At 50.7% G+C, this 24011-nt stretch overlaps 2 protein-coding genes across 4 annotated transcripts; both read right to left on the reverse strand.

Annotated features, from left to right (window-relative positions):
• Positions 1 to 501: 501 nt before the first annotated feature.
• LOC306801607 (carboxypeptidase A5-like) lies at positions 502 to 11955 on the reverse strand. The gene is made up of 21 exons (XM_079304787.1): positions 11671 to 11955; positions 9576 to 9657; positions 8838 to 8972; positions 8522 to 8620; positions 7938 to 8039; positions 7615 to 7716; positions 7395 to 7505; positions 6242 to 6332; positions 5936 to 6135; positions 5087 to 5171; positions 4855 to 5015; positions 3756 to 3809; positions 3473 to 3607; positions 3292 to 3393; positions 2484 to 2585; positions 2281 to 2382; positions 2053 to 2163; positions 1516 to 1606; positions 1052 to 1251; positions 846 to 930; positions 502 to 731 (listed from the first exon to the last, which is right to left on the reverse strand). Exons 1-21 carry the CDS (start codon positions 11733 to 11735, stop codon positions 544 to 546), a joined length of 2403 nt encoding a protein of 800 aa, XP_079160913.1. The 5' UTR covers positions 11736 to 11955; the 3' UTR covers positions 502 to 543.
• Positions 11956 to 14989: 3034 nt separating this feature from the next.
• Positions 14990 to 23906, reverse strand: LOC306801797 (carboxypeptidase A2-like). 3 transcript variants are annotated; one of them, XM_079305177.1, is made up of 12 exons: positions 23826 to 23904; positions 22069 to 22156; positions 21169 to 21250; positions 20183 to 20317; positions 19681 to 19776; positions 19095 to 19193; positions 18875 to 18976; positions 17907 to 18017; positions 17504 to 17594; positions 16626 to 16825; positions 15827 to 15911; positions 14990 to 15731 (listed from the first exon to the last, which is right to left on the reverse strand). In XM_079305177.1, the coding sequence occupies exons 2-12, from the start codon at positions 22131 to 22133 to the stop codon at positions 15544 to 15546; spliced, it is 1254 nt and encodes a 417-aa protein (XP_079161303.1). In that variant the 5' UTR covers positions 22134 to 22156; positions 23826 to 23904; the 3' UTR covers positions 14990 to 15543. The 3 variants fall into 3 exon arrangements, with proteins under 3 accessions (XP_079161303.1, XP_079161301.1, XP_079161302.1); XM_079305175.1 differs by having other exon boundaries at positions 15457 to 15731; positions 23781 to 23906; XM_079305176.1 differs by lacking the exon at positions 23826 to 23904 and adding an exon at positions 22244 to 22280 and having other exon boundaries at positions 15457 to 15731.
• Positions 23907 to 24011: the final 105 nt, after the last annotated feature.

A 24011-nucleotide genomic window follows, 5' to 3' on the forward strand; every position in this document is an offset into this window, starting at 1 on the left:
CAGGTGAGGAGAGATCCCAAAATCAGAAAGGTTTGGGTGGGAAGGGACCTTAAAGCCCAGCAAATTCCAACTCCTGGACACCTTCCCTTATCCCAGGGTGCTCCAGCCTGGCCTTGGACATTGCAGGGATCCAGGGGCAGCCACAGCTGCTCTGGCAATTCCATTCCAGCAGGAATTCCTTCCCAAATCCAATCTGAAGCCATTCCTTGTATCTTGTCCCCTCTCCAGCTCTTCTGGATCCCCAATAAATCCTGCTAACCTCATGTCCCAGAGCCCAATTCCCTTTCCACCCTCTGCCAGAGCAAAAGCAAAACCACCCCCTTCCTTCCTTTTTGTCCTTGCTATTTTCATGCCCTTTCCCTCAATTCCTTTTCCACACCACTGCCCCAACACACCCTGCTTGTCCTGGCACCAACTCCAGCTCCGAAAAGACTTTTCCACCCGATTTCAGAAAAAGAGAGAACAACCACAAGGCTTTTCTCATCCTTCTTTCCATTTATTTATTCATTGCTTGCCTTCTTCCTCCTCTCCAGCTGCTGCAGCTCAGTACATGTTGTCCCTGGCGTGCTCCATGATGACCTTCAGTGCCAGCCAGGTCTCCTCAGCAGTGGGAACGATTTGGCTGGCGGGCAGCAGGAACCCGTAACGCCCCGTGTCCCTCAGCTCAAAGGTGAAGGAATATTTAATCCCCTGGTTGTAGGTCCAGTCAATGGTTCCTCCACTAGCTCTGTCTGAGGGAGTCAAAAACGTGAGGGGTTCAGAGCTTTCATCTTTTTGGACAGGAATTCTATGGGGTGTTGGTGTGAGGGATGGGTTTGGGATTGTTGGTTTTTTTTTGCACTTACAGATGGTGGTGATGATGCTGCCATACTTGTACTGGGTGCCATAGAGAGAGGACAGAGCTGCCACAGCCTTGGCAGAAACCTCATGCTGGGAATACAGAAAAAAAAGAGAAAAATGAGCCAAAGAAAGGAAAAACCTGTGGGACACAGCTTTTTTTGGGTACAAAAAGGTGCCAGAGCTCCAACCCCTCGAAACACAGGGGTCTCACCAGTTCCTGCTGGTCTGGCACTGCAGTGTAGGTGTAGCCATAGGGGTAGAGCAGGAGCTGGGAGTAGCTGTGGATGGACACAAAAGCCTTGATGTTGCCATGGCTCTGGACAAAATCCACGATGGATTTCACCTCGGGCTCCGAGTTGGCGTAGGGTCCGTGGTAGGTCTCCGAGCAGGAGCTGGAGCTGGCTCCAGCCTCTGTGGACAAAAGACTGGTGAGAACACAGTGAGAATTTGGGGTTTTTCCCACCCCTCAGCTCCTCAAGGAATGTTCCTGGGGCTCATCTTAGAGATTTATGTGGTGACTTCCATTTGTCACTGGGGGACGTCAAAGTGGAGCCCAAACCCTCAAATCCCACCTCTTCCCAAGGGGGCATCAATGGATCTTGGAGCCAGAAACATCTTTGGAGCCTCCAGCTGGAGAGTGGAAATGCTCCCCAGGGGCAAGGGGACAGCTCTGACCTCCAAAACCTGCGTCCCAGTTGCGGTTGGGGTCCACTCCCACGCAGAGGTTGCCCGAGTACTTGGACCTGGTCTTGCGCCACAAGCGGTTCTGCAAGGGCAGAGTCACCTCAGCTGCTGCCCAGGGCTCCTGCTGTCCCCTTCCCATGGAGGCTTTGCCCTCTCAGGGATATGAAACACTCCAAAAGAATCATCCAGTTCCAACCCTCCCACTGTCCCAGGTGCTCCCAGCCCCAATGTCCTGGGGCATTGCAGGGATCCAGGGATTCTCTGGCAATGCCAGCCCAGCCAGCAATTCCTGCCCCAATCTCCCCTTCCCCAATTCCCTGGGTCCTGTCCCTCCATCCCTTGTCCCCAGTCCCTCTCCAGCTCTCCTGCAGCCCCTGGAATGTGCTGGAAGCTCTCCCTGGATCCTTCTCCAGGCTGCCAATTCCCAGCTCTCCACAACCTCTCATTGGATCCATCACCCCAAATGCTGCTCCCCAACCCCACCCAGCACAGCTGTAGGAAGCAGGGGGAGGAAATGCAGAGCAGTACCGTGCTCTGGGTGTAGGCAAATCCATCTGGGTTGGTGACAATCTCCAGGAAGATGTCCATGGTCTCCAGGATGGAGGCCACACCTTCGTTATTCGCATGATCCTCGACAATCTAGAGAGGACAGAGGATTGGGGCTGCCTGTCCTCGCTGTGGGATCACCCAGCTGCATCCCAGAGCTCCTGGGAGAGCCCCAGAGGGTTGGGTGGCCCTTTTGGGAGGTGTCAGTACCTTCTTGGCAAACCAGACCCCGCTGGCCTGCGTCACCCACTCGCGGGAGTGGATCCCGGTGTCGATCCACACGGCCGGGCGCTTCGTGCCCCCTGTGCTGAACTGGGAGAGCAGAGAGAGGAGGGGGGGTTGGCTTTGTCCCCATCACCACTTTCCCCTCTGGAAATCCCTAAATTTCCCCTCCACAATCCCCAAATCCTCACCTTGAGCACGTAGAGGGGACGGTTCTCGGTCGAGCGGCCGATCTCCAGCTTGCTCACCAGGTTGGGGTTCTCGGCCACCAGCATGTCCATGAAATTGTAGATCTGGGAATGAGGGATGTGGGGGTCACTCCTAGCTCACATTCTTCCCAAGAGTAAATTTCCCCCCAAAATGCCCCAAATCTTGTGCTGTGACATCAGATGTGAGGGTTCTTTCTGACCCCCAGCTGCTCTAGAGGCTCTTACTTGTCAGGTAATCTTAAATAAGCAAAGTAGCTAATAGTTAAAAAGGTTATTTATTACAAAGCTCATCAGTCTCAACAGGCAATAGCAAAAGCAATGGCAAAAGCAGCAGCAATAAGCAAATGGCTGGAAGCCAGAATGGCTGAAAGCTGAATAGCTAAAAGCACCAACTCTCCCAATCCACACTGTTATACAGGATTTTCCAACAAGCTAAGATGCAAACTCAGACCACTCTTTAACCTATTAGAATTCCAGTTTCTTACCTCACCAGGTTACCTATAACACTACACATACACTCTGTCCTGTTCTATCTAAGAAATATCAGCAATATTCTGACTATAACTCTATTATGTTTAAATCCTGTCTACAACTGTGGGCCTGGAGCCTCTACTGAAGATATCAGTGTGTTCCAACCTTCACTAGAACACACTGCCACTGTGGAATCCAGACCTTTTACTTACTAAAACCACTAGAACTCACTCTAAGATTTATTCAATCTGCACTCTGATTTCTCTCTGAAGAATTAGAGAGACCCCAACTCACTGACTCCAGCATTGTGCTTTCCCACCTCATCTATGGTGTGGTAGGCCTCGTAGTTGAAGGTGTTGGTGTTGAGGGGCAGCTGGCGGCTGCTGCGGAGCATCTCCATCCTCTCCTCATCCAGCAGGGCCTGGGGGATGAGCCAGGGCTGGGATGAGCCTCATTCCCACTGGGTGGGACCCCCCCCTCTCCCCTGTGCCACCACTGACCTGCACATCCTCGATCATGATGGAATAGGAGACCCCAGCAGCCTCCAGGTGGGCTTTGACTGCCTGCAGGCTGGGGAAGGGCACACGGATGTCCACGGGCAGCCCGAGCCCACGGGGAGCCAGCCAGAAATCCAGCTGGGTGGAGAGAAATCTAGATAAAGGCTCAGATCCTGCCTCAACAGCAGCCTGCCCTGCTTTTCATCCATAATCCCACATCCAGCCCTGTCCCTGGTGTGCTGGGGGCTGGAGGGTGTCCCCCAAAATCCACCTCCACAGCCAGTACCTGCAGATGCTCCAGCTCCTGCAGCTCCTGCACCTTCTGCAGCTCCTCATCGTTCTGGGGGAGCACACGCAGCACCTGGTGCCTGTGGGGTTGGGAGATGTGGGAGCTCCAGCCCTGTTAGTCCAGCCTAATCCCCTCAGGGATTCCCTCTGAGCTTCTCCCTGTGCCCCCTCAAACTGAACCCCCACCCAGTGCCACCACCCCCATCCCAGCCCCCCTACCCAACAAAGATCTCGGTGCAGGTGGCCGCTGCCACCAGGGCAGCCAGGAGCACGGGGAGCCTCATGGTCAGAGCTGGTCTCACATCCCAGCAGTGCCCTGGGGCCTCTTAAATCCCATGGGGTGGTGGCCCCAGCCCGGCCCCTCCAGCTGTCCCTTTTCCCAGGGCCCTGGGAAGGCTCTGGCTGCCACCAGCCAAGGTCAGACCTCGCTGTCCCCATCCCAGTCCCAGCCAAACCTGTCCCAGGAACCTGCAGGGACTGTGGTGAGTCAGCTGCCAGCAAGGAGGTGCCAAAATCCCACAGCCCCCAGCACCAGCTGAGAGGGAGGAAAGGATCAACTTGTGGTGAGATTGCTCAAAATGCAGATTTTCACTTGGTGAGCTGGATCCTTAAACCACAGTAGTGGGGAAATTGTTTGAAATTTGGCTGAGGAAAGTGGTGTAAAGCTTGGCCCAGGACTGAGGTCAGAGCAGGTGACAGTTGTCCCAGGAGCCAAAAATAAACAGGAAATGCCTGGGAGCACCTTGCACCCAGCAATGGCCTTGGGGGTGCCCCATGTCCCTCCTCATAGTCCCCTAGGGAAGGATGATGAAGCAAAACTGCTCAAAACCCCACAGATCTGGGGTTAGTTGTCCAAAAACTCCCCATCTCATCCCATGCTGGCTGTTAGCTCCAAAGGATAAGAACTTTGAGCCAAAATCCCAAGGGGAAAATCAACACCTGCAAGACTCCAAGTCCTTTTCCACCCTTTTTTTGGGGGAAGTTTAGCACGAAATAAACAAGAGTGCCTGACAGCACTGAATCTCCAGGAGGATTTATTGAGAGGAGGGCATGCTGTGGGGGTGCTGGGGTCAGTATGGATGCTCCAGGACGTGCACCATGATGTCCAGGAGCGCTGGCCACGTCTCGGTGGCGGTGGGGACGATCTGGGAGCTGGGCAGGAGGAATCCGTAACGCCCCGAGTCCCTCAGCTCCAAACTGAAGGAATATTTCACCCCGTTGTCGTAGGCCCAGTCGATGGTGGTGCCTCCTGCCATGTCTGCAGGGAGAGGAGCTCAGCTGGGAGCCCATTCCCCAGGGATTGGCTGGGGGTGAGGGAGGGACACTCACAGATGGTGGTGGCGATGCTGCCGTAGCTGTATTTTGTCCCAAACACGGCAGCCAAGTCACTCACGGCCCTCTTGGCCAGTTCATTCTGCAAAGGAACCACCAAAAGTGGTGAGACCTGATGGATCAAAGGCAGGGAGATCTAGGAGTGACCCCCACATCCCTCATTCCCAGATCTACAATTTCATGGACATGCTGGTGGCTGAGAACCCCAACCTGGTGAGCAAGCTGGAGATTGGCCGCTCAACCGAGAACCATCACCTCTACGTGCTCAAGGTGAGGATTTGGGGATTGTGGAGGGGAAATTTAGGGATTTCCAGAGGGGAAAGTGGTGATGGGGACAAAGGTCATCATTCCCCATCGTTCCTGTCTAGGTTTTCCCAAAAAACCCTTAATTTTGATGTCTGAGGTCCATCCAAGTCATTTTGCAAAGGAACCACCAAAAGTGGTGGGATCTGATGCATCAAAGGCAGGGAGATCTAGAGTTCATCATTCCCCAACCTTTCTACTTCAGGTTTTCCTTAAAAAAAATTAATTTATGATATTTGAGGTCCATCTCACAGCCACCCAGGACCCAGGTGCAGGGGTTCAATATTTGGGTTGTATGTAACGAGAGTGGTGGGATCTGATGGATCCAAGGCAAGGAGATCTAGAGCTCATCATTCCCCATCCTTTCTGCTCTAGATTTTCCCAAAAACCCTTAATTTTTATATTTGAGGTCCATCTCAGAACCACCCTCCACCAAAACCCAGGTGCAAAGGTCCCATATTTGGGTTGTATCTAACAAGAAGAGCAGGGAAGCTCCTGGGATGCTCTGATTGCTTTTCCCAGCTGCTTTTGGGGCCATCTCACCATTTCCTGGTGGTCAGGTGTGGGTTCCCTCCTGTATCCATAGGGGAAGAGCAGCATCTGGGAGTAGCTGTGAATGGAGATGACGGATTTGACGTGTCCGTGGGCGCGGATGAAATCCACGACGGCTCTCACTTCCCTCTCGGAGTGGGCATGAGGACCACGGTAGGTCTCAGAGCAGGGATCACTGCTGGAGCCAGCACCTGGAGCAGGGGAGGAGATCCACAGAGGATCCCTCAGGGATTCCATCCCTGGGTTTCTCTGCTCTTGCTGAAGGTTTTGATGTTTTTTTGGTGGCCCAGGTCTCACCTCCAAAGCCAGCGTCCCAATTGCGGTTGGGATCCACTCCCACACAGCGGGATCCAGCGTTGATGGACCTGGTCTTGCGCCACAGGCGGTTCTAGGAGCACATGGAGAGGAGAGCAGAGCAGGGATGGGAACCCCAACCCCTGCCAGGGGAGCAGAGACCACTCGTGGGACCCAAAAAACACAAATGGGCATGACTGGGGACAAGATCCACCCTGGGAATCCCAACCCCTGCCCAAGGGAGCAGAGACCACTCATGGGACCCAAAAACCACAGATGGATGTGGCTGGGGACAAGATCTACCCTGGGAATCCCAACCCTTGCCCAAGGGAGCAGAGACCACTCGTGGGACCCAAAAAACACAAATGGACATGACCGGGGACAAGATCCACCCTGGGAATCCCAACCCCTGCCCAAGGGAGCAGAGACCACTCGTGGGACCCAAAAACCACAGATGGATGTGGCTGGGGACAAGATCTACCCTGGGAATCCCAACCCCTGCCCAAGGGAGCAGAGACCACTCGTGGGACACAAAGACCACAGATGGATGTGGTTGGGGACAAGATCTACCCTGGGAATCCCAATCTCTGCCCAAGCAGAGATTTCCACTCATGGGACCCAAAAAACAGCCTTGGTTGGGGACATTGCTGGGACAAGATCCACCCTGGGAATCCCAACCCCTGCCCAAGTGAGGAATCCACTCATGGGACACAAAAACCATGGATGGACATGGTTGGGGACAACACTGGGACAAGATCTGCTGGGAATCCCAACCCTGCCCAAGCATCTCCAGAGTTCTCCACTCAGCATTCCACATAGGACCCAAAAACCATGGATGGACGTGGCTGGGGACATGCTGGGATGAGATCCCCCGGGAATCCCAACCTCTAGCCAAGGGAGCAGAGCCCACTCAAAAACCACAGATGGATATGGGTGGGGACAGTGCTGGGACAAGATCCCCTGGGAATCCCAACCTCTGCCCAGGGATCTCCACTCATGGGACCCAAAAACCATGGATAGCTGTGGTTGGGGACAACACTAGGACAAGATCCCCCAGGAATCCCAACCCCTGCCCAAGCAGTGGTCTCCACTCATGGGACCCAAAAGCCATGAACAGCCATGCTTGGGGACAAGATCCCCCCAGGATGTCCCTCACGGAGCTGTGGGTGAAGGCGAAGCCGTCGGGGTTGGTGACAATCTCCAGGAAGATGTCCATGCTGTCCAGGATGGCTGTCACTGAGGGGTCCCGCCCGTATTCCGAGGCGATCTGTGCGTGCAGAGGAGCAGCAGCTGCCCCAGTGCCCCTCAGAGGGGAGGGGTGGGATGGCTGCAGGGTGAGAATCGGGGTCCCACAGCGCAGGTGACCCCGGTGTCACCTTGCTGGCCGTCCAGAGGCCGGTGGCGTGGGTGATCCATTCCCGCGCGTGGATGCCGGTGTCCAGCCAGATGGCCGGGCGGTTCCGTCCCCCAGTGCTGAACTGTGCAAATCACAGCACCACTGAGCTGGAAAAACCCTCCAGGACCATCCCATCCCAGCTGTGCCCCATCCCCACAGCCCTTGGACACCTCCAGAAACTCCAAACCTCGCTGGGCACCCCCTGCCCACCCTTCCCATGGAGAAATTCCTGCTGCTGTCCCCCCACAGCCTCCCTTGGCACAAATTTTCATCCTGAGTGGGGATTTTCCAGGCAGGACCCACCTTCAGCACATAGAGGGGCCTGTTCTCATAGCTCTGCCCAATCTGGATCTTGCTGACGAGGTTGGGATGATCCTCCACCAGCACATCCATCCAGTCATAGATCTGGAAAGAGCAGCTGCTGGGTCATGAGGCTCAGCCTGGTTCTCACCTTTTGGTTTTGAGGGTATCCAGCACTGGATGCAACAAAAGCTTCCCTGAGGAAGATCTGCTGTTTCCCTAGAGGAGACCTCATGCTTCCCTGGAGAACATGAGGTGGTTGGAGCTCTGTGTGAGCATATCACAAGATTTTTGGGAATGCAGAATGAGTGGTGAGGGGAAAAGCTCTGAGACACCCTCAACACCATCACAGACCCCAGCAGGCCCAAACTGGGCTCCAGGCACCCCCAGAGTGAAGCTGAAAATGTCTTCCACAGGGTTGGGAAATTCCAGGCTGGATGTGGAAGGTTTCCCAGTCTCCCATCTCAGCTAAAAGCTCCAGCAAGGAGGAGAAAAGTGTCCCAAAGAGGCTCAAGAACTCACCACGACCTTCCCCACATGGAAGTGACCCCAGCAGGACAAAGCCAATGCTCTGCAGAGGAAGGTACCTCATCTATGGTGTGGTAGGAGGCAAAATCAAACATCCTGGAGCTTCTCTTTATCCTCCTAGACCTCTTCATGCTTTCCTTTTCTTCATCCAATAATTCCTGGTCAGAAAACAAAAACAAAAACAAAAACAACAACAACAACAACAACAACAAAAAAAAAAAAAAAAAAAAAAAAAAAAAAAAAAAAAAAAAAACCCAAATCAAACAGGCTGAAAGGAGCATTGGATTTTTCTTCCATTTCTTGATTTCCAACTTTTTGGACTTTCTCTCAGGATTGAGCTGCAAGAGCTTATCCTGATCCCATCATAGCTATTACCTGCACATCCTCAATCATGATGCTGTAGGAAAAATTGTGGAAACCCAGGAATTCTTTGACTCCCTGGAGGCTGAGGAAAGGCACCCTCAGGTCCACAGGGTGGGCAGGGCTGGTGGGGTGACGCCAAAAATCCACCTGGGAAGAAGAATTTGAGCTGAAAGGGAGAGAACTCAGCCCCCGTCCTGTGCTGGTGTTCACCCACTGAGCTCCCCAGGGGTCTCACAGGAGCTTCCAGGAAGGATCTAAAAATGTTTTTGGACAAATTTTGGGCCACAGATGAATGTCAGGATAGGGACCTACAGAAATATTTCAGCCCAAGTTGTTGGAGTATTTGTGGGATGTTCCCAGTTCACACCAAACAGGAGTTCTGAGCTCAAGGTTAAATTCATATTTACATGGTTCTAAATGAAACATCTCCAAATTGGGGAGGAAAAGGGATGGGATGGCACAAGAAGGAGGGAGGAAATTGATATTTACATGGTTCTAAATGAAACATCTCCAAATTGGGGAGGAAAAGGGATGGGATGACACAAGAAGGAGGGAGGAAATTGATATTTACATGGTTCTAAATGAAACATCTCCAAATTGGGGAGGAAAAGGGATGGGATGGCACAAGAAGGAGGGAGGAAATTGATATTTACATGGTTCTAAATGAAACATCTCCAAATTGGGGAGAAAAAGGGATGGAGGGATGCCTGTATTGACCAGGTCTGTGACCTCAGGACCCTCAGAGCTCACCTGCAGCTCCTCCTGCTCACCCAGCACCCCCAGCAGGGAGATCTGCTCCTCATTTCTGGCCATCACACGCAGGACCTGGTCCCTGCAGGGAGCACAGGGGTCACAGGGAGGGGACTCTGTCTGGGGGGAGGCTCCACATCATCTCAGAGGGTTGGAAAATGCATCAGTTGTTGGTGTTGAGAGAAAAAAAATGCAGGTTCAGAGCAGCTATGATGGGAAAGAGTAAATGCTGGGGAGCCTGAGATGGTGTCCAGCCTTGTTTGATCAGCTGCTGAGATGTTGGGGGATATCTCACATGGATCTGTTCTGTGTCCAGGGATTTTTTCTGGATTTAGCCTGGCTGGGCTGCCCAAGGACAGGCACAGCCCCTGCAGAGGAGGAAATGTTTTTTTGGGAGAGAGGTTTTGTCAGCTCAGATCAATCCTCCAGCCTCTCCTGTTGGGCAGTGCTTCAAGCCCCTCCCAAAATGGCACAAAATTCCTTCACCTTTCCCCTTTCCCACCCTTCATCCTCTGAGCTCTTCCTTTATCAGTTTAACCACCTCCCCAGGGTGATAACAATTTCCATTTTCCCATTAGGAAATGTCTGAAATTAGGAGATGTCTGGGGGACTCAGGCAGCCATTAAATCCTTGTGATTTTCCCAAAATCAGGGAGTAGCTCTGACATTCCCTGGACAAGTTTGGATCCCTCCCATGCTGGTGGCATGTCCAACATCCTGGGGGTGCATTTTTATGGATAGATTTTCCCTACTCTGAACATGGAATTCTCACTTTCCCATTGCCAGACCAGTCATTCAGACCTTTCTGGAAATGGGTTGGAATCTTTGGGAGTTTTGGGTGGTCCTCACCCCCTACACCCCTTCTCAGCCTCATTCCTGCACTGGGCTCTGCTGTTCTTATCTCCAGGAGCTACAGCCAGGATGTTCATCCTGGAAAAAGTGCTGCCCTCCCTCCACAGGGCCCTTCTCCAGCCACATCTTGCTCTTTCCCACAGCATGTTATTCCCAGAAATCCTTGGCTGTAATTCCCAGAAATCCTTGAGTTTTATTCCCATCAATCCTTGGCTGTTATTCCCAGAAATCCTTGAGTTTTATTCCCGTAAATCCTTGGCTGTTATTCCTGACAATCCTTGGCTGTTATTCCCATCAATATTTCACTGATATTCCCAGTAATCCCTGGCTGTTATTCCCAGCAATTTTTTGAGTTTTATTCCCAGTAATCCTTGGATTTAATTCCCAGTAATTCTTGGCTGTTATTCCCAGAAATCCTTGGATTTTCACTCCCAGCAATCTTTGAGTTTTATTCACAGCAATCCTTGGGTTTAATTCCCAGTAATTCTTGGCTGTTATTCCCAGAAATCCTTGGATTTTCATTCCCAGCAATCTTTGAGTTTTATTCCCAGTAATCCTTGGCTGTTATTCCCAGCAATCCTTGGGTTTAATTCCCAGTAATTCTTGGCTGTTATTCCCAGAAATCCTTGGATTTTCATTCCTAGCAATTTTTGAGTTTTATTCCCAGTAATCCTTGGCTGTTATTCCCAGCAATCCTTGGATTTTCACTCCCAGCAATCTTTGAGTTTTATTCACAGCAATCCTTGGGTTTAATTCCCAGTAATTCTTGGCTGTTATTGCCAGAAATCCTTGGATTTTCATTCCCAGCAATCTTTGAGTTTTATTCCCAGTAATCCTTGGCTGTTATTCCCAGCAATCATTTGGTTTAATTCCCAGTAATCCTTGGCTCTTATTCCCAGAAATCCTTGGATTTTCACTCCCATCAATCTTTGAGTTTTATTCCCAGTAATTCTTGGCTGTTATTCCCAAAAATCCTTGGATTTTCATTCCCATCAATCTTTGGATGGCCCCACAGCCATCCCAAATCCTCTGGGATTCCACAACCTGGCAAAGCTTGCAGTGATGCCCTTGGGGCTCACCATTCCCTCATTTCCACCTGCTCTCTGCTCCAAACCTAGGGTGAAACCAAACCTTTCCCAGCTGGGAATGGGATTTCCATCCTTTGGGACGTCACCCCATGGTGGTGACTCCGAACCCCCCATCCCAGCCGTGCTCCCACCGCCCCCCAATCCTTCAGCACTCACCCCACGAAGAGCTGCTGGGTGCTGGTGACCCCCAGGAGGGTGAGGAGCACCAGGAGGGTCTCCATGGTGGGTGGGAGCAGAGCCAGAACCCCGAGGAGGGACAGAACCCCCCGGGGTGCTGGGGGTCCCTCGCGCAGCCGCTGGCCGTCCCCGCGGCGCGGCAGCAGAGCTGGCAGGAAGGGCTCCCAGCCCAAATGTTTGCTTTATTTGGCAAAGTCAACACCAGAGCAGCCAAATTAGGGAGGATCTGATAACGTCTCCCTCGGAGAGCGGGTCCTGGGGGAGCAGCCCTGAGCTGCTGCAGGTACAGGAGGCTCCCAGCCCTTGGGATGGCGTGGGCACGGCAGCCCCAAAACCACAAGGAAACACCTCTTTGTTCCCACGAATTTCTTCACTGCACATTGCTATGAGTAAGTCAATCATAATTATGATTAGTAATGCCTGTGTCATGCAAGCTGCTCCAAAGTTACTCGCAGGAAAAAGCAACATTTTATTTATTATAATGAGCTGATGCATCCATGTATCTATATATAAATGTATAAAATGTAAAATATATTATTCAACTTCTTCATCAAACCATTCCCAGCAGTGAGGCCACTTGATGGTGGATGAAATCTCACTTCAAAGCTGATGGAGGTTGTGGAGCTCAGAGGTGCACAAGGATGTTCACCAGGGGTAATGCTCAGAGAGAAAAGCTCATTTTGGGGTAGAAAATGAATTATTTTTGTGTTTTCAGTGTGAGCAGTGGCTCTGGAGCAGCTGGGGCTATCCCAGGAGGTCAGTTTGTCAGAGGTGTCTTTGTTCCCCAGTTAAAGCAGAGTCTTTGTTCAGCAGGTTACAGCAGGGCCTTTGTTGGGCCTTATCTGTGCTGCCCTGAGCTCCCACTGTGCTTGTCAGGGATGCTCCAGGTTCTGGGCTGTGTTCCCAGGCTGGCAGCACCTCCCAGGGCAGCTTTGTACAGCTGACACCCCCTGGCCACTGTTTTCTCCATTAAATCTGGGGATTCTGGCTGCACCCAGAGCAGGAGGTGCCGTGGGGAAGGTGCTGGGGTCTGCTGGGGTTTGTGGGGCAGAGCTGGTGCTGTTGGTGAGCTGGTTCCAGGATCCTCCTCGAGGGTGGTTGAGGTGGGAAGGGACCATGGGAGGTCTAAATCTGTCCTGATTTGAAGGACACTTGTCTGCCAATAAAAGCAGAAACTTCTCTTCAAAATGGAGAATGTAAATCTCCTCCCTCCAAATTATTATCATTTTGAAATTAAGGAGCTCTCAAGCAAAGAGATGGAAATTAGGAATAACAGTTCTGTACTAGGACAATTCCAATAGCAATGCAGTATTACACAGAACAATCCCAACCCTGCCAGAGTCAGAATCCAAGCTGGCACAGTCAGTCAGTCAGGGTGGTGGCACAGTCCCATTCCATGGTGCTGCATCCTCCTGCAGGGGCAGATGTGGCTCAGCTGGAGCAGTGCTCCTGGAGAAGGTGCAGTTTCCTCTGAAGCTCCAGGGATGATGTGCAAGGCTCTGGTTTTCCTCTGGAATGCAGTGGGAAGAAGGTGCCTTGGTGTCCCAAATGTCAGTTTTTCTCTGGCTAGGAAAGGCTTGGCTCCTGCCCTGGCTGGAGCATCTCCCAGTGGGATGATGGAATTTTATCAGCCATGCCCTGGGACTCAGTGGCCATGAACAGGAGATATCTCCTGGAGGGAGGATGGGCTGTGGGAAGATAAAGATGATTGCCCAGCTGGTTTAAAGATGCCCATGAGCAGATAATGTGTGCCAGGAGATCAGGGGCACTGCCCCAGCTGGTTTAACAGATGGGGACAGAATTCACATTGCTGCCACATCCTGCATTGCAGCCCAAGACATGTCTGACCTGGATGAATGACCATGGTCAGCTCTGGGCACCCACCTGCTCCCTCCCTGCTGGATCTCAGAGTCCTGCAGAGATGGAGGCTGCACAGCCCCACTGGCACCAGGTCCTGCTGCTTCCCCTCCTGGTAAGAAACATTTCCTGATGTCCCTCCTGGCTCTCCCCCTTCCAGCTGATGCTGTTGTCTCTCCCATCCCTCTCTGTGGTGAAGAGCTTGGCTCTGTTTCCTCGATAATCCTTGGCATGGGAAGATCCCTGTGTCATCTCCAGCCCATCTCCCACCATGGCACACACCCTCCTGTTCCTCTGGGTGACATCCACTGCTCTGACCCCAAATCTCTAAAGTCAGGGCCCCACACCTGGATGAGCTGTTCTCACAGAGGAGGGGACAGGGAACCTCAAGCCCTGGATGGTTGGAATGAGTTTCCAAACCAGGACACGGTCACAGTTCCACATTCCCAGCTGAGACTCCTCAGGCTCTGACAAGAGCTCATCCAGCTCCACCTGTGTGCCCTGTCCCTGGGATTTACCATCAGTGGTGTTTAATCACTGGGCAGAGGATGGGATTTTGGAAAGCTGGGGCAGTTTGGGAAGCAGGTGCCACTGGATAAAGCCATGAACAGAGGGGACAGGGGACTGTCACAAGCATGGGTTTGCTTTCCAAACCAGCTGCTTTTAACCCAAGCCCAGCCCCCTGTGGCGCTGCTGTGCCTTCCCCTTTTCCACCCCGCAGGGTTTTATCGGTTTTTATCAGCCACATCAGCACTGTTTGCTCTCCTGCCAGGCTCCCCAGGGTGAGTAACTCACCAGCTGCTGGGGGGTCACAAGACACCAAGATAAACCTGTTAGACTCGATAATCACCACAGCAGCAGCAGCCAGTGCTAATCTCTGATCCTTCAGGGCCTCCTGAGCTCTTTGCTCTTAATCCCCAAGAAATTTGCAGGATTAACAGTGGAACCAGGGGATCCTGAGGTGTCTCCTCCCATCTCCATCTTCCCTCCAACCACACCCACTGGGAATGTGTGGGAGGGAGAAAAGGAGCAGCCAGATGTGTGGGGGTGTACATTGAGGGCAGTGGTGGTGGGCCTGGTAGGATCCTGAGGCTTGTTAAGGGAAATTAAATTCCTTTAATCAGTTCCATAGCCTGCATTATGCTGGTTACCACCAGGCCCTCTGCACCAGCCCCTTCAGCCTGCAGAAGGATCCAGGGAAAACTTCCAGCACATTCCAGAGGCTCCAGGAGAGCTGGAGAGGGACTGGGGACAAGGGATGGAGGGACAGGACCCAGGGAATTGGGGAAGGGGAGATTGGGGCAGGAATTGCTGGGCTGGCATTGCCAGAGAATCCCTGGATCCCTGCAATGCCCCAGCAAGGATTGGAGCAGCCTGGGATGCTGGAGGTGTCCCTGCCATGAGCTTTGAGCTCCTTCCCAGCCAAGGCAGCCCAGGATTCTGGGATTCAGGACACTCAGCATCCATCCAGAGGGGTTTGGATGGACAGTGGGCATGGAAAAGAGAGGAAAAGGGAAGGGAGAGCCTGGATGGTTCCCTGAGATTGCAAGGGAAGGCCCTGGATCCATCAATGCCTTGGAGAGGAGATGGATCCAATGGGAGGTTGTGGAGAGCTGGGAATTGGCAGCCTGGAGAAGGGAAGGATCCAGAGAGAGCTTCCAGCACATTCCAGGAGTGCTGGAGAGAGGCTGGGGACAAGGGATGGAGGGACAGGACCCAGGGAATTGGGGAAGGGGAGATTGGGGCAGGAATTGCTGGCTGGGCTGGCATTGCCAGAGAATCCCTGGAATGTCCAAGGTTGGGACACTGGGACTGGGAGCACCTGGGACAGTGGGAGGTGTCCCAAAATCTCCTGGGTGATGTGCCACACACAAAGAACAGAACCACATCAAACACCATGACGGGGGTGCACAGGGGGTTTATTCAGCCATTCCCATCACTGCAGCCAGCAGGGAGGACTCAAGAGCTGCTGCAGCAGAGATTGCAGCCCAGCTCTCAGGAGGATTTATCCCTGACGTGCTCCATGATCCTCTGGAGCCCCAGCCAGGTCTCCTTGGCTGCAGGCAGGATCTGGCTGGCGGGCAGCAGGAAGCCGTAGCGCCCCGTGTCCCGCAGCTCGAAGGCAAAGGAGTATTTGATGCCATTGTCATAGCTCCAGTCAATGCTGCCTCCACTGGCTTGGTCTGGAAGGGAAAGGGAGATGATGCAGAGCCTGAGGGGAGGGCAGGGATTGGTGTTAGGGACAGCCCCTAAAAGCTCCGAGGGGTTAAATACTCACAGATGGTTTTGCAAATGGTGCCCACTTGGAAGGTGGTGCCGTAGAGGGAGCGGATGGAATTGGCAGCAGCTCTTCCCAGAGATTCCTGCAGGGCAGGAGATGAAGGGGAGGTCAGGAAGCAGCCACACCTTCCTGAGATTGAACATTGGGGTTTCACCAGAAATCTCCAAACGGCTTTGGAAATGATTCACACCAACAGCAGCCACTGGGTTTTGGGAGGTGCCACTGCAGGTGAGGTAACTTCCAGCAGGTTCTGTCAGTGCTCACCCAATGTTTCTCTCACTGGCTCCTCAAAGGAAGGCTCAGGAGATGACAGAAATTCCCAAGACTCCAAAATTCCAGGGAATGAGGCTGAGAAGGGGCATGGGGAGGTGGGGGTGAGGAGCACTCAAATTTCCAAGACTCCAAGGTCAACTTTGTGCTCATTTCAACTGCATAATGGGGGTTAGATGGAAAACAGAGCTGGGTTCTTTTGTGAAGGAGGGGAAAAAAGGCAGCAAATTGCCATAAGGGAGCTGCACTTGAGTATTAGGACAAAGAGATTCAGGAAACTTTGAGATGAGCTTGAAAAAACTGTGAAATTCTTCTTTAAAAATATCAAAACAATTAATCCAAACTTAGACTGAAATTGGCCCTGACTGCAAAGGGTTTTCAGCACAGGGTTAGAACAGAGACCTCCAGAGGTCTTTCCCATTGGAATTCTGGTTGTGATTGCCTCAGAGTTAGGAAAGAGTATGGGAAGTACAGAAAAGCAGCTGGACAGAAGAGAAGAAGGGAAAGCCAAGTCCTTGTGTCTCACCAGCTCAGCATAATCATCTGGCCTGGTGCATTTGTATCCATAGGGATACATCAGGAGCTGGGAATAGCTGTGGAGGGTCAGGAAGGCCTTGAAGTTTCCATGATTCTTGATGAAGTCAACAACAGATTTCACCTCCACCTCAGAGTTGGCACTGGGACCATGGTAGGACTCAGAGCAGGGGTTGTTACTGGCTCCAGGACCTGGTGGTGCAAGGAGGGAACAAACCTGTGAGGAGTGGAATTCCTGGGAATCAGGGCAGACCCACACTAAGCTGGGCTGCAGCCAAAGCAAGGCTTTAAATGCTGCTGAGTGCTCAAACAGCAGTGACAGTGGGAATGTTCAAATGATGTGCTTTGAGACAATGGAATCTGGAACAGATTGTCCAGAAAACTCAGGAATCCCCATTCCTGGGGGTATTCTGTGGTTTGGAACAAGGACCCCCCCAAAATCTCCCCAAATTCTCTCAGGACCCCCCCCCCAAATCTGCCCCAGGATCCCCAAAATCTCCCCCAAAATTCCCTCAACTCCACTCAGGACCCCCCAAAATCCCCCCCAGATTCTCTCAAGGCCCCCCAAAATCCCCCCAAATCTCCCCAGGACCCCCAAAATACCCCCCAAAATCCCTCCAGCTCCACTAAGGACCCCCCAAATCTCTCCCAAAATCCCCCAGATTCTCTCAGGACCCCCCAAAGGAAGGTGCCCTTGCCCATGGCAGGGAGTGGAACTCAATAATATTTTGGCTGTTTCCAACCCAAACCATTCTGTGATTCCATAATTCCACAATGCTGCCTCCTCCTGTGCTCAGGGTGATGAATCCCCTTTTTAAAGCTGCTGCTTCTGTGTAAAGCAGGATCCAGAAGGCAGAAGTTTCTCCCTACCTCCAAAACCTGCATCCCAGTTCCTGTTGGGATCGACGCCGACGCAGACGCTGCCGGGAATCTTGGAGCGAGTTTTCCTCCACATGCGATTCTACAACACAGAAATGTTTTCAAAAGGGAGCAAAGCTGGGGGCTGGCACCACCACTGCTCCCCAGAAAACTCCCACCCATGAGGGATTGATCCTGGGAATGATCCCAAGGGTATTTCAGAACTGCTAAGAGTCAAAAAATTAAATGTATTTACTAAAACTGGGGGATTTAGGATGGCTTAGACAAATAATGAGGATCTTGGTCTGCCCAATTCTTTGGTAACTCCTCTCACAGCATTCAGACTTTCAGAGCCCAATCCCCTCATGTTTATTATTATATTGGAAGAGGCAGGAATGTCCCTGAGCTGACCCACCGTGGTGTGAGTGTACACAAATCCATCAGGGTTGGCAACTGGCAGCAGGAAAAGATCCATCTTGTCCAGGAGGGAGGTGATGGAATCATCTGTTCCATAGTCAGAGGCAATCTAGGCAGAGACAGAGCACACCCTGCTTAGCAGAGCCATTCCTTCCCAAATGTTCATCCCCTCATTGTTTGGGACAAAGGAGAGGCTGGATTTTGGGGCAGGGAAACAAGGAACACCCATTATCTGCTGGCCATAACTCTCCCTTGTTATATATGGAGTGAGCAATTAATCTGGTTTATTATTTTATTCTGAAAACAGGAGGTCTTTAGAATAAAATAGGAGAGGACCACAATTTTCTCCTCCTTGTCCCAGAGGACAGGCCAAGGCTGAGATAGAATAGCCAGACTGGGAATTCTCAACTGTGCTGCACTGACAGAGCCCAAGGAGTTTTTGGACAACACTCTTGGGCACAGGGGGCTCCTGGGGATGGTTCTGTGCAGGACCCTTATTCTGTCATCCTGTGACTTCTCTATCATTTCCAGCAGGATTTCAATCCTCATTTATAGACAGCTGGAGACGTGGGCATTTTATGGAAGGAAACCAACCCCACTGCATTTTTCTGGGTAGAGCAGCTTAAAGCAGCAAAATAATCTCAAAATCTTGGGTTACTTGTGTAACAATTCCACCTGAACCACTACATTTATCTGTTGTGACAGGACAGAGTTTTCCAATTCCACAGGGATACATCAGGAGCTGGGAATAACTGTGGAGGGTCAGGAAGGCCTTGAAATTCCCAAGATTCTTGATGAAGTCAACAACAGATTTCACCTCGGAGCTGGCGCTGGGCCAATTCCAGCTGCCACATCCTCAAGGAGTCACCTCAGTGAGAGGTGAACTTCCACACACTGAGGGCTGATAATGTCAGAAATACCAGGGAGCACTGGCAAGAGAAGGCAGAGTGGATCCCTGGCAGGAACCTTGTTGGCAATCCACAGGGCGCTGGCCTGCGTCACCCACTCGCGGGAATGGATGCCGGCGTCGAGCCAGATGGCCGGGCGCTGGGAGCCTCCTGTGCTGAACTGGGGACAGAAAGAGCAGCACTCAAACCTCCACCTCCCAGCCAAGGACAGCCCAGAATATGCTCTGGGCTGTGCTGTCTGCATCCCTGTGCATGCATCCCATGGTTTTTGTTGTTACCTTCAGGACGTACAGAGGTCGCTTCTCGTAGGATTCTCCGATCTGGATCTTTTCCACGAAGCTGTACTCGGATGCAAGGTGGTCCAGCTCTTCATTAATCTGAAATGGAGGGTCATGAAGACATTAAAATCATATTTATGTGTTCTGCCACTCCTTCCAGAGAGTCATGGGTTGATTCAGGTTGGATTCATCCCAACCTTCCACTATCCCACACACCTTCCACTATTCCACCCACTTTCCGCTATCCCAGGTTGCTCCAGCCTGGCCTTGGACACTCCCAAAGATGGAGAAACCACAGCAAAAAATTATTTCCCTATTTCAAGATCCCTTTAATTTCTCTTTCTTCTGAAGGACAGGTTTGTTTGTCTGTTTGTTTTGACAGGAGAGTTTCTGGAATTTTGACCAACACTGTCAGGGACAGCGCTGGCTGATTGTTCTGAACACAAAATTAATACTGCAAAAAAACAAACCCACGTGCCAGCAAAAGCTGCAAGGACATTTTAGATCCTAATACAGGATGTTGAATTGAAGACAGCATGCAAAAAGATCAGAAGAAATGAGAATACTCTTCCCCTGAGGTACTCACATCATCCAGAGTGTGGTAAGCTCCAAAGTCGAAGCCGGTGCCACGCTGCCTTTGGGCACTCCGGGCCATGTCCTGCCTTTCTTTATCCAGAACATCCTAAAATAACATTCAGATCGTAAGAAGTGTCTGCTTCACTTGCTAAAAGAGAAATAAATGCAAAAGCAGTGAGTTAATGCTGGTTTAGATGCCCTTTGGGGATTACTGCACATGAGGAAATGTCAGATTAGTGCCCAAGTGGGTGATTTTTATCAGTTTATTCAATGATGAGTAACTTCAGTGTTGGTATTCCCAAAAAATCCAGATGTGACTCCTCAGGGGTTGTCAGAAGAGCCCTGATGTCAGTACTGAAAGAACACCTACATCAATCCATGGATTGTTTTAGAAGAATAATCCACAAGCTACAAAAATAAGGGGAGGATCCCAGGGAAAACAGAGCATGGAAAAGTGAGAGTGAGACCAAAATGTGAATCAATGTTTCCAAAAATGTAAAGAATCTGCCCACCTGCAGGTCCTCAATCAGGATGGAATACTCAATGCCCTGGGACTCCAGGAAGGCTTTCACTGACTGGACACTGGCAGCAGGAATCCTCACATCCACAGGCAGGGCAGGGGCAGAGGGGTTGATCCAGAAATCCAGCTGGAGAAAGAAAGAAAAATGGGTTTGGTTTGGGGAAGGCATCCTGCAAACAGCTCTTGCAGGGTTTTAGAAATGCTGATTTCTCCCAAATCCAACATCCCCTGCAGAGAGCAGCCCTGGAATGTTCTCTGTGGACTCACCACAACCTTGTGTCACTTCTGGTGATAAACTCAATAAAATAACAAATACCAGGGGCCTTGAGTCAGTTTTTTCATTGACTTCTAGGCTTTGGTCACAAAAAACAAATGTAGTTGTTGAAATTTTAGTTGTCTCTGGTTATTATTTTATTATTCTCCCTTTTACTAGAAATCATTTCAAGAAAAAACTCCATATTCCAATCTCAGGTAACATAAAACCCATTGTTTTCCTTTCTCTTTTATCTCTCCTTTTGTAGGACTTTTCTAAATTTTAATTTTCAAATTATTCATATAATATTTTTTTAAGCTAGTGATTTTAAAAAGTGATGTTAAAACTTTTCACCAATGGCAATAAGAACAGTAACAACCTCGTGTAGACCAACTTATAAATTCCATAACTCTTGGAGACAAAACCTTGCCATTCCCACTGGAAAAACAAGTTTTTCAACACTAAGATTAAAATCTAACAATTCAAATATGATGTAAAAACAATAAGAAAAAATTTATCAGTTCTGAACACTGACCTGGTACTCAAACTTGCAGATGAAAGTATTTGAAGTGTTGAGAGAATAAATTTATTTATGGCAGCTGCCCCAGGGTGATGGGAACATTCCCAATGAGGTGCAGGTTCACACCGTGCTGTGAATGAGGTGCAAATCCCAAATCCTGCCAGGTGTGAATTATTCCAAAAATGTCTCTGTGACCACGACCCACCTCCAGGTGTTCCAGCGATTCCAAAAGCTGCAGCTGCTTCACCTCCTCCTCATTTTTGGTCTTGATTCGGAGAACCTGGTGCCTGCAATAAATCGGTTTTTTTTTTCAGAGCCTGGGTGAACTGGTTTGTTCCTGTTAATTCAGTGTTAATTGCGTGTTAATGGCTCATTTCATCACTTGATTTGGTGTCACCCACGAGTTCAAGCAACAACTCGGATGAGTTTTAATCACAGGGTTTGGATTCTGTTGTGAATTAACCGCAGCTGCTGAGGAATGGATTAATGAGAATTCATTTCAGGATGAAATCATCAAAATAGCCCCTCCTGCCTTTATAAATCCTTAAAAACTTCGTACATGGATTTACTTACTGGAATCTAGTGGTCGCTCACTGCACCTCTGGATTTATCCAGTAGGATTTTATAATCTTTCATTATTAAAATTATCGGTGAGGTTGTGAGGAAATATCCCGCGGGATAATTTTTGCAATGAAACACAAAGACAAACCTTTAGGATTTAATGGTTGGAAATCAGGATTTGAAATGCTTAGAAAGGTAGAAAGAAGAGGAAGAAAGAGAAATAAGAAATTGGGTGGGGGAAAAAAAAAAAAAAAAAAGGGGAAGTGGTGAACTTTCTGCTTTTGCACTGAGGTTCAACTCCAGCCAAAACCAATCCTTGGATGAACAGGAATTGAGGATCTGAACTCCACAGCTGGACCCTTCCCCTTAGAAAACCCAAACAGAAATAAATAGATGTTCCCTCAAACACCAGAGCAGCAAAGCAACAAGAACAACCAGCCACAAAGCCCCCCCCAAAAAAAGTGCCCCGAGCAGATTTGGTGAAATTGAAACCACAAAAAACAACAACCTAAATTAAAAGGTTTTCCACAAAAATGTCACTCACCCCACGAAGGTCTCCAGGCACAGGGAAGCCCCCAGGAGGGCGCTGAAGATCAAAAGCAGCTTCATGTTTGCTGGAAGTTCAGCTGGGGCTGGCAAAGGGGAATTTATACAGAGCTTTAGTTTTCAGATCAAACCCATCTGATAGAACCTATCGCTCCATGTGATCGAATTCTCACATTTATCACAGCCCTCGAGGCCACCAGCAGGAAAAACGCCGATTTCACCTCCAAAAAAAAATATTTTCCACTGACACATCCAAGCCAGGGTGGGGGAGGAGTCGGTGCCAAAGCTCTGACCACAAAAATGTGAGTGTCCTTTCACAGGTTTTCAGGGCAGGGGAAAACAGGGACGAACAGAACTCATCCCAGCTCTGCTCTAGGTCAGGGGCATTGCCAGTTGTCCATTTTTTTGTTCCAAAGGATGTTTAAGTAGTTGTTATTCAGGAGGGAGAGCAGAGTTTTGAGTTTTGGGAATTATCTCCTATGGGAATACCCAGCTGTGGCTGTCCCACAGCTGCAGGTAAAGTGATGGATAAACTTTTTGTTTATCCAAATCAAAAGGTTTCTGAGGGAAAGCCTGGAGTTGACCCTGCTGTCACATGTTCAGCTGCTCAATCCACCTCAGGAGAAGCAGGAAAGGAACTCCCAGAGGAAAGTTTTAATTTTAATTTTAAAATCTCACTGCATTTGTCAGCACCTTCCTGAGGAGTCTCCTCTCAGCTCCACTCCCACCCCAATGCTCCACAGGAGTTGTGTCCACAGTTCCAGGCAAGTTCTTTGTCTCATGTTTTTGGGAACAAAGGGAGCTCCAGGCAGGGATTAGTCCTGTTTTATCTGTAGGGTTGAGTCATTTTGGAACTGCTGTGTCTTGGGGGCACCAGGAGTTTAAACCAAAACTTCTCCACTCCCTCAACCTAAACCAAATAACAAAACTTTCTCCCAAGAGACAGGAACCATCACAGGAATTTCTGCTGCTGCTGGAACTTCAGCAGCTCTGGTGGAAGCAAACCTGTGGCTTCCAGACTCCCAATATTTCATAAGGAATCAGCTGACTGTCCCCAGCACCTGCCACGGGTCACTCTTTGAAAACAGCAAGGAGGGGTTTAATCCAGGGTAAAATTAGAGCTGGTTTCATTACTCATCCCACATGGATTTAAGGGCTGCCAAGAAACCCTGCCAGACCTGACCTCAGCAGCCAAAATGTCCCAACAAGCTCTGAGTGCCCTGATCAGCATCATCCTCCACCCACTGCATTGCAGGAGCTGCACCTAAACCAAACCTTGGGTCACTCCTCATCCCCTGGGGGCTGCAGGGACCCCAGCAATGACCTCCTGCTGTAGCCATGAGGTCCTGAAGGGTCTGGAGAGCTTCCAGCACATTCCAGGGGCTGAAGGGGCTCCAAGGGAGCTGGAATTTGGGAAAGGCATGGAGGGACAGGACACAGAGAATGGCTTCCCACTGCCACAGGGATATTGGGAAGGAATTGCTGGCTGGGCTGGAATTGCCAGAGAATCCCTGGAATGCCCAAGGAAAGGTTGGACACTGGGGTGGGAGCAGCTGGGACAGTGGGAGGGTTGGAACTGGGTGATCTTTGAGGTCCCTTCCCACCCAAACCATTCAGGGATTTCAGGAGGCTGAAAACATACACGGTGCTGATCCCAAAAGGGGAGCAGCAGGAAGGCAAAGGTGACACAGGTGGGAGAAGGGACCTCACCACAAGCAGCAGAGCCCCAAGGGATCCAACCAAGAGGAGAAGAGCAGGTCCAGGTCCTCAGAGAGCTCCCAGGATGTCACCAAGCACAGGTCCAAACCCCCCCTGAACCCACTGCAGCTCAAGCAAGCCCTAAAAACAACTGGGCTGAGCTTAAATGCATTGCAGGGTGGGTGGAGGGAGCGTGGGTGAGGGCAGGCAGGGCTGTCCTGCAGGTGTGGAGTCACCCTGTGA

Source organism: Erithacus rubecula (genome assembly GCF_903797595.1).
Source record: "Erithacus rubecula genome assembly, chromosome: 4".
In the NCBI taxonomy this organism is placed as follows: domain Eukaryota; kingdom Metazoa; phylum Chordata; class Aves; order Passeriformes; family Muscicapidae; genus Erithacus; species Erithacus rubecula.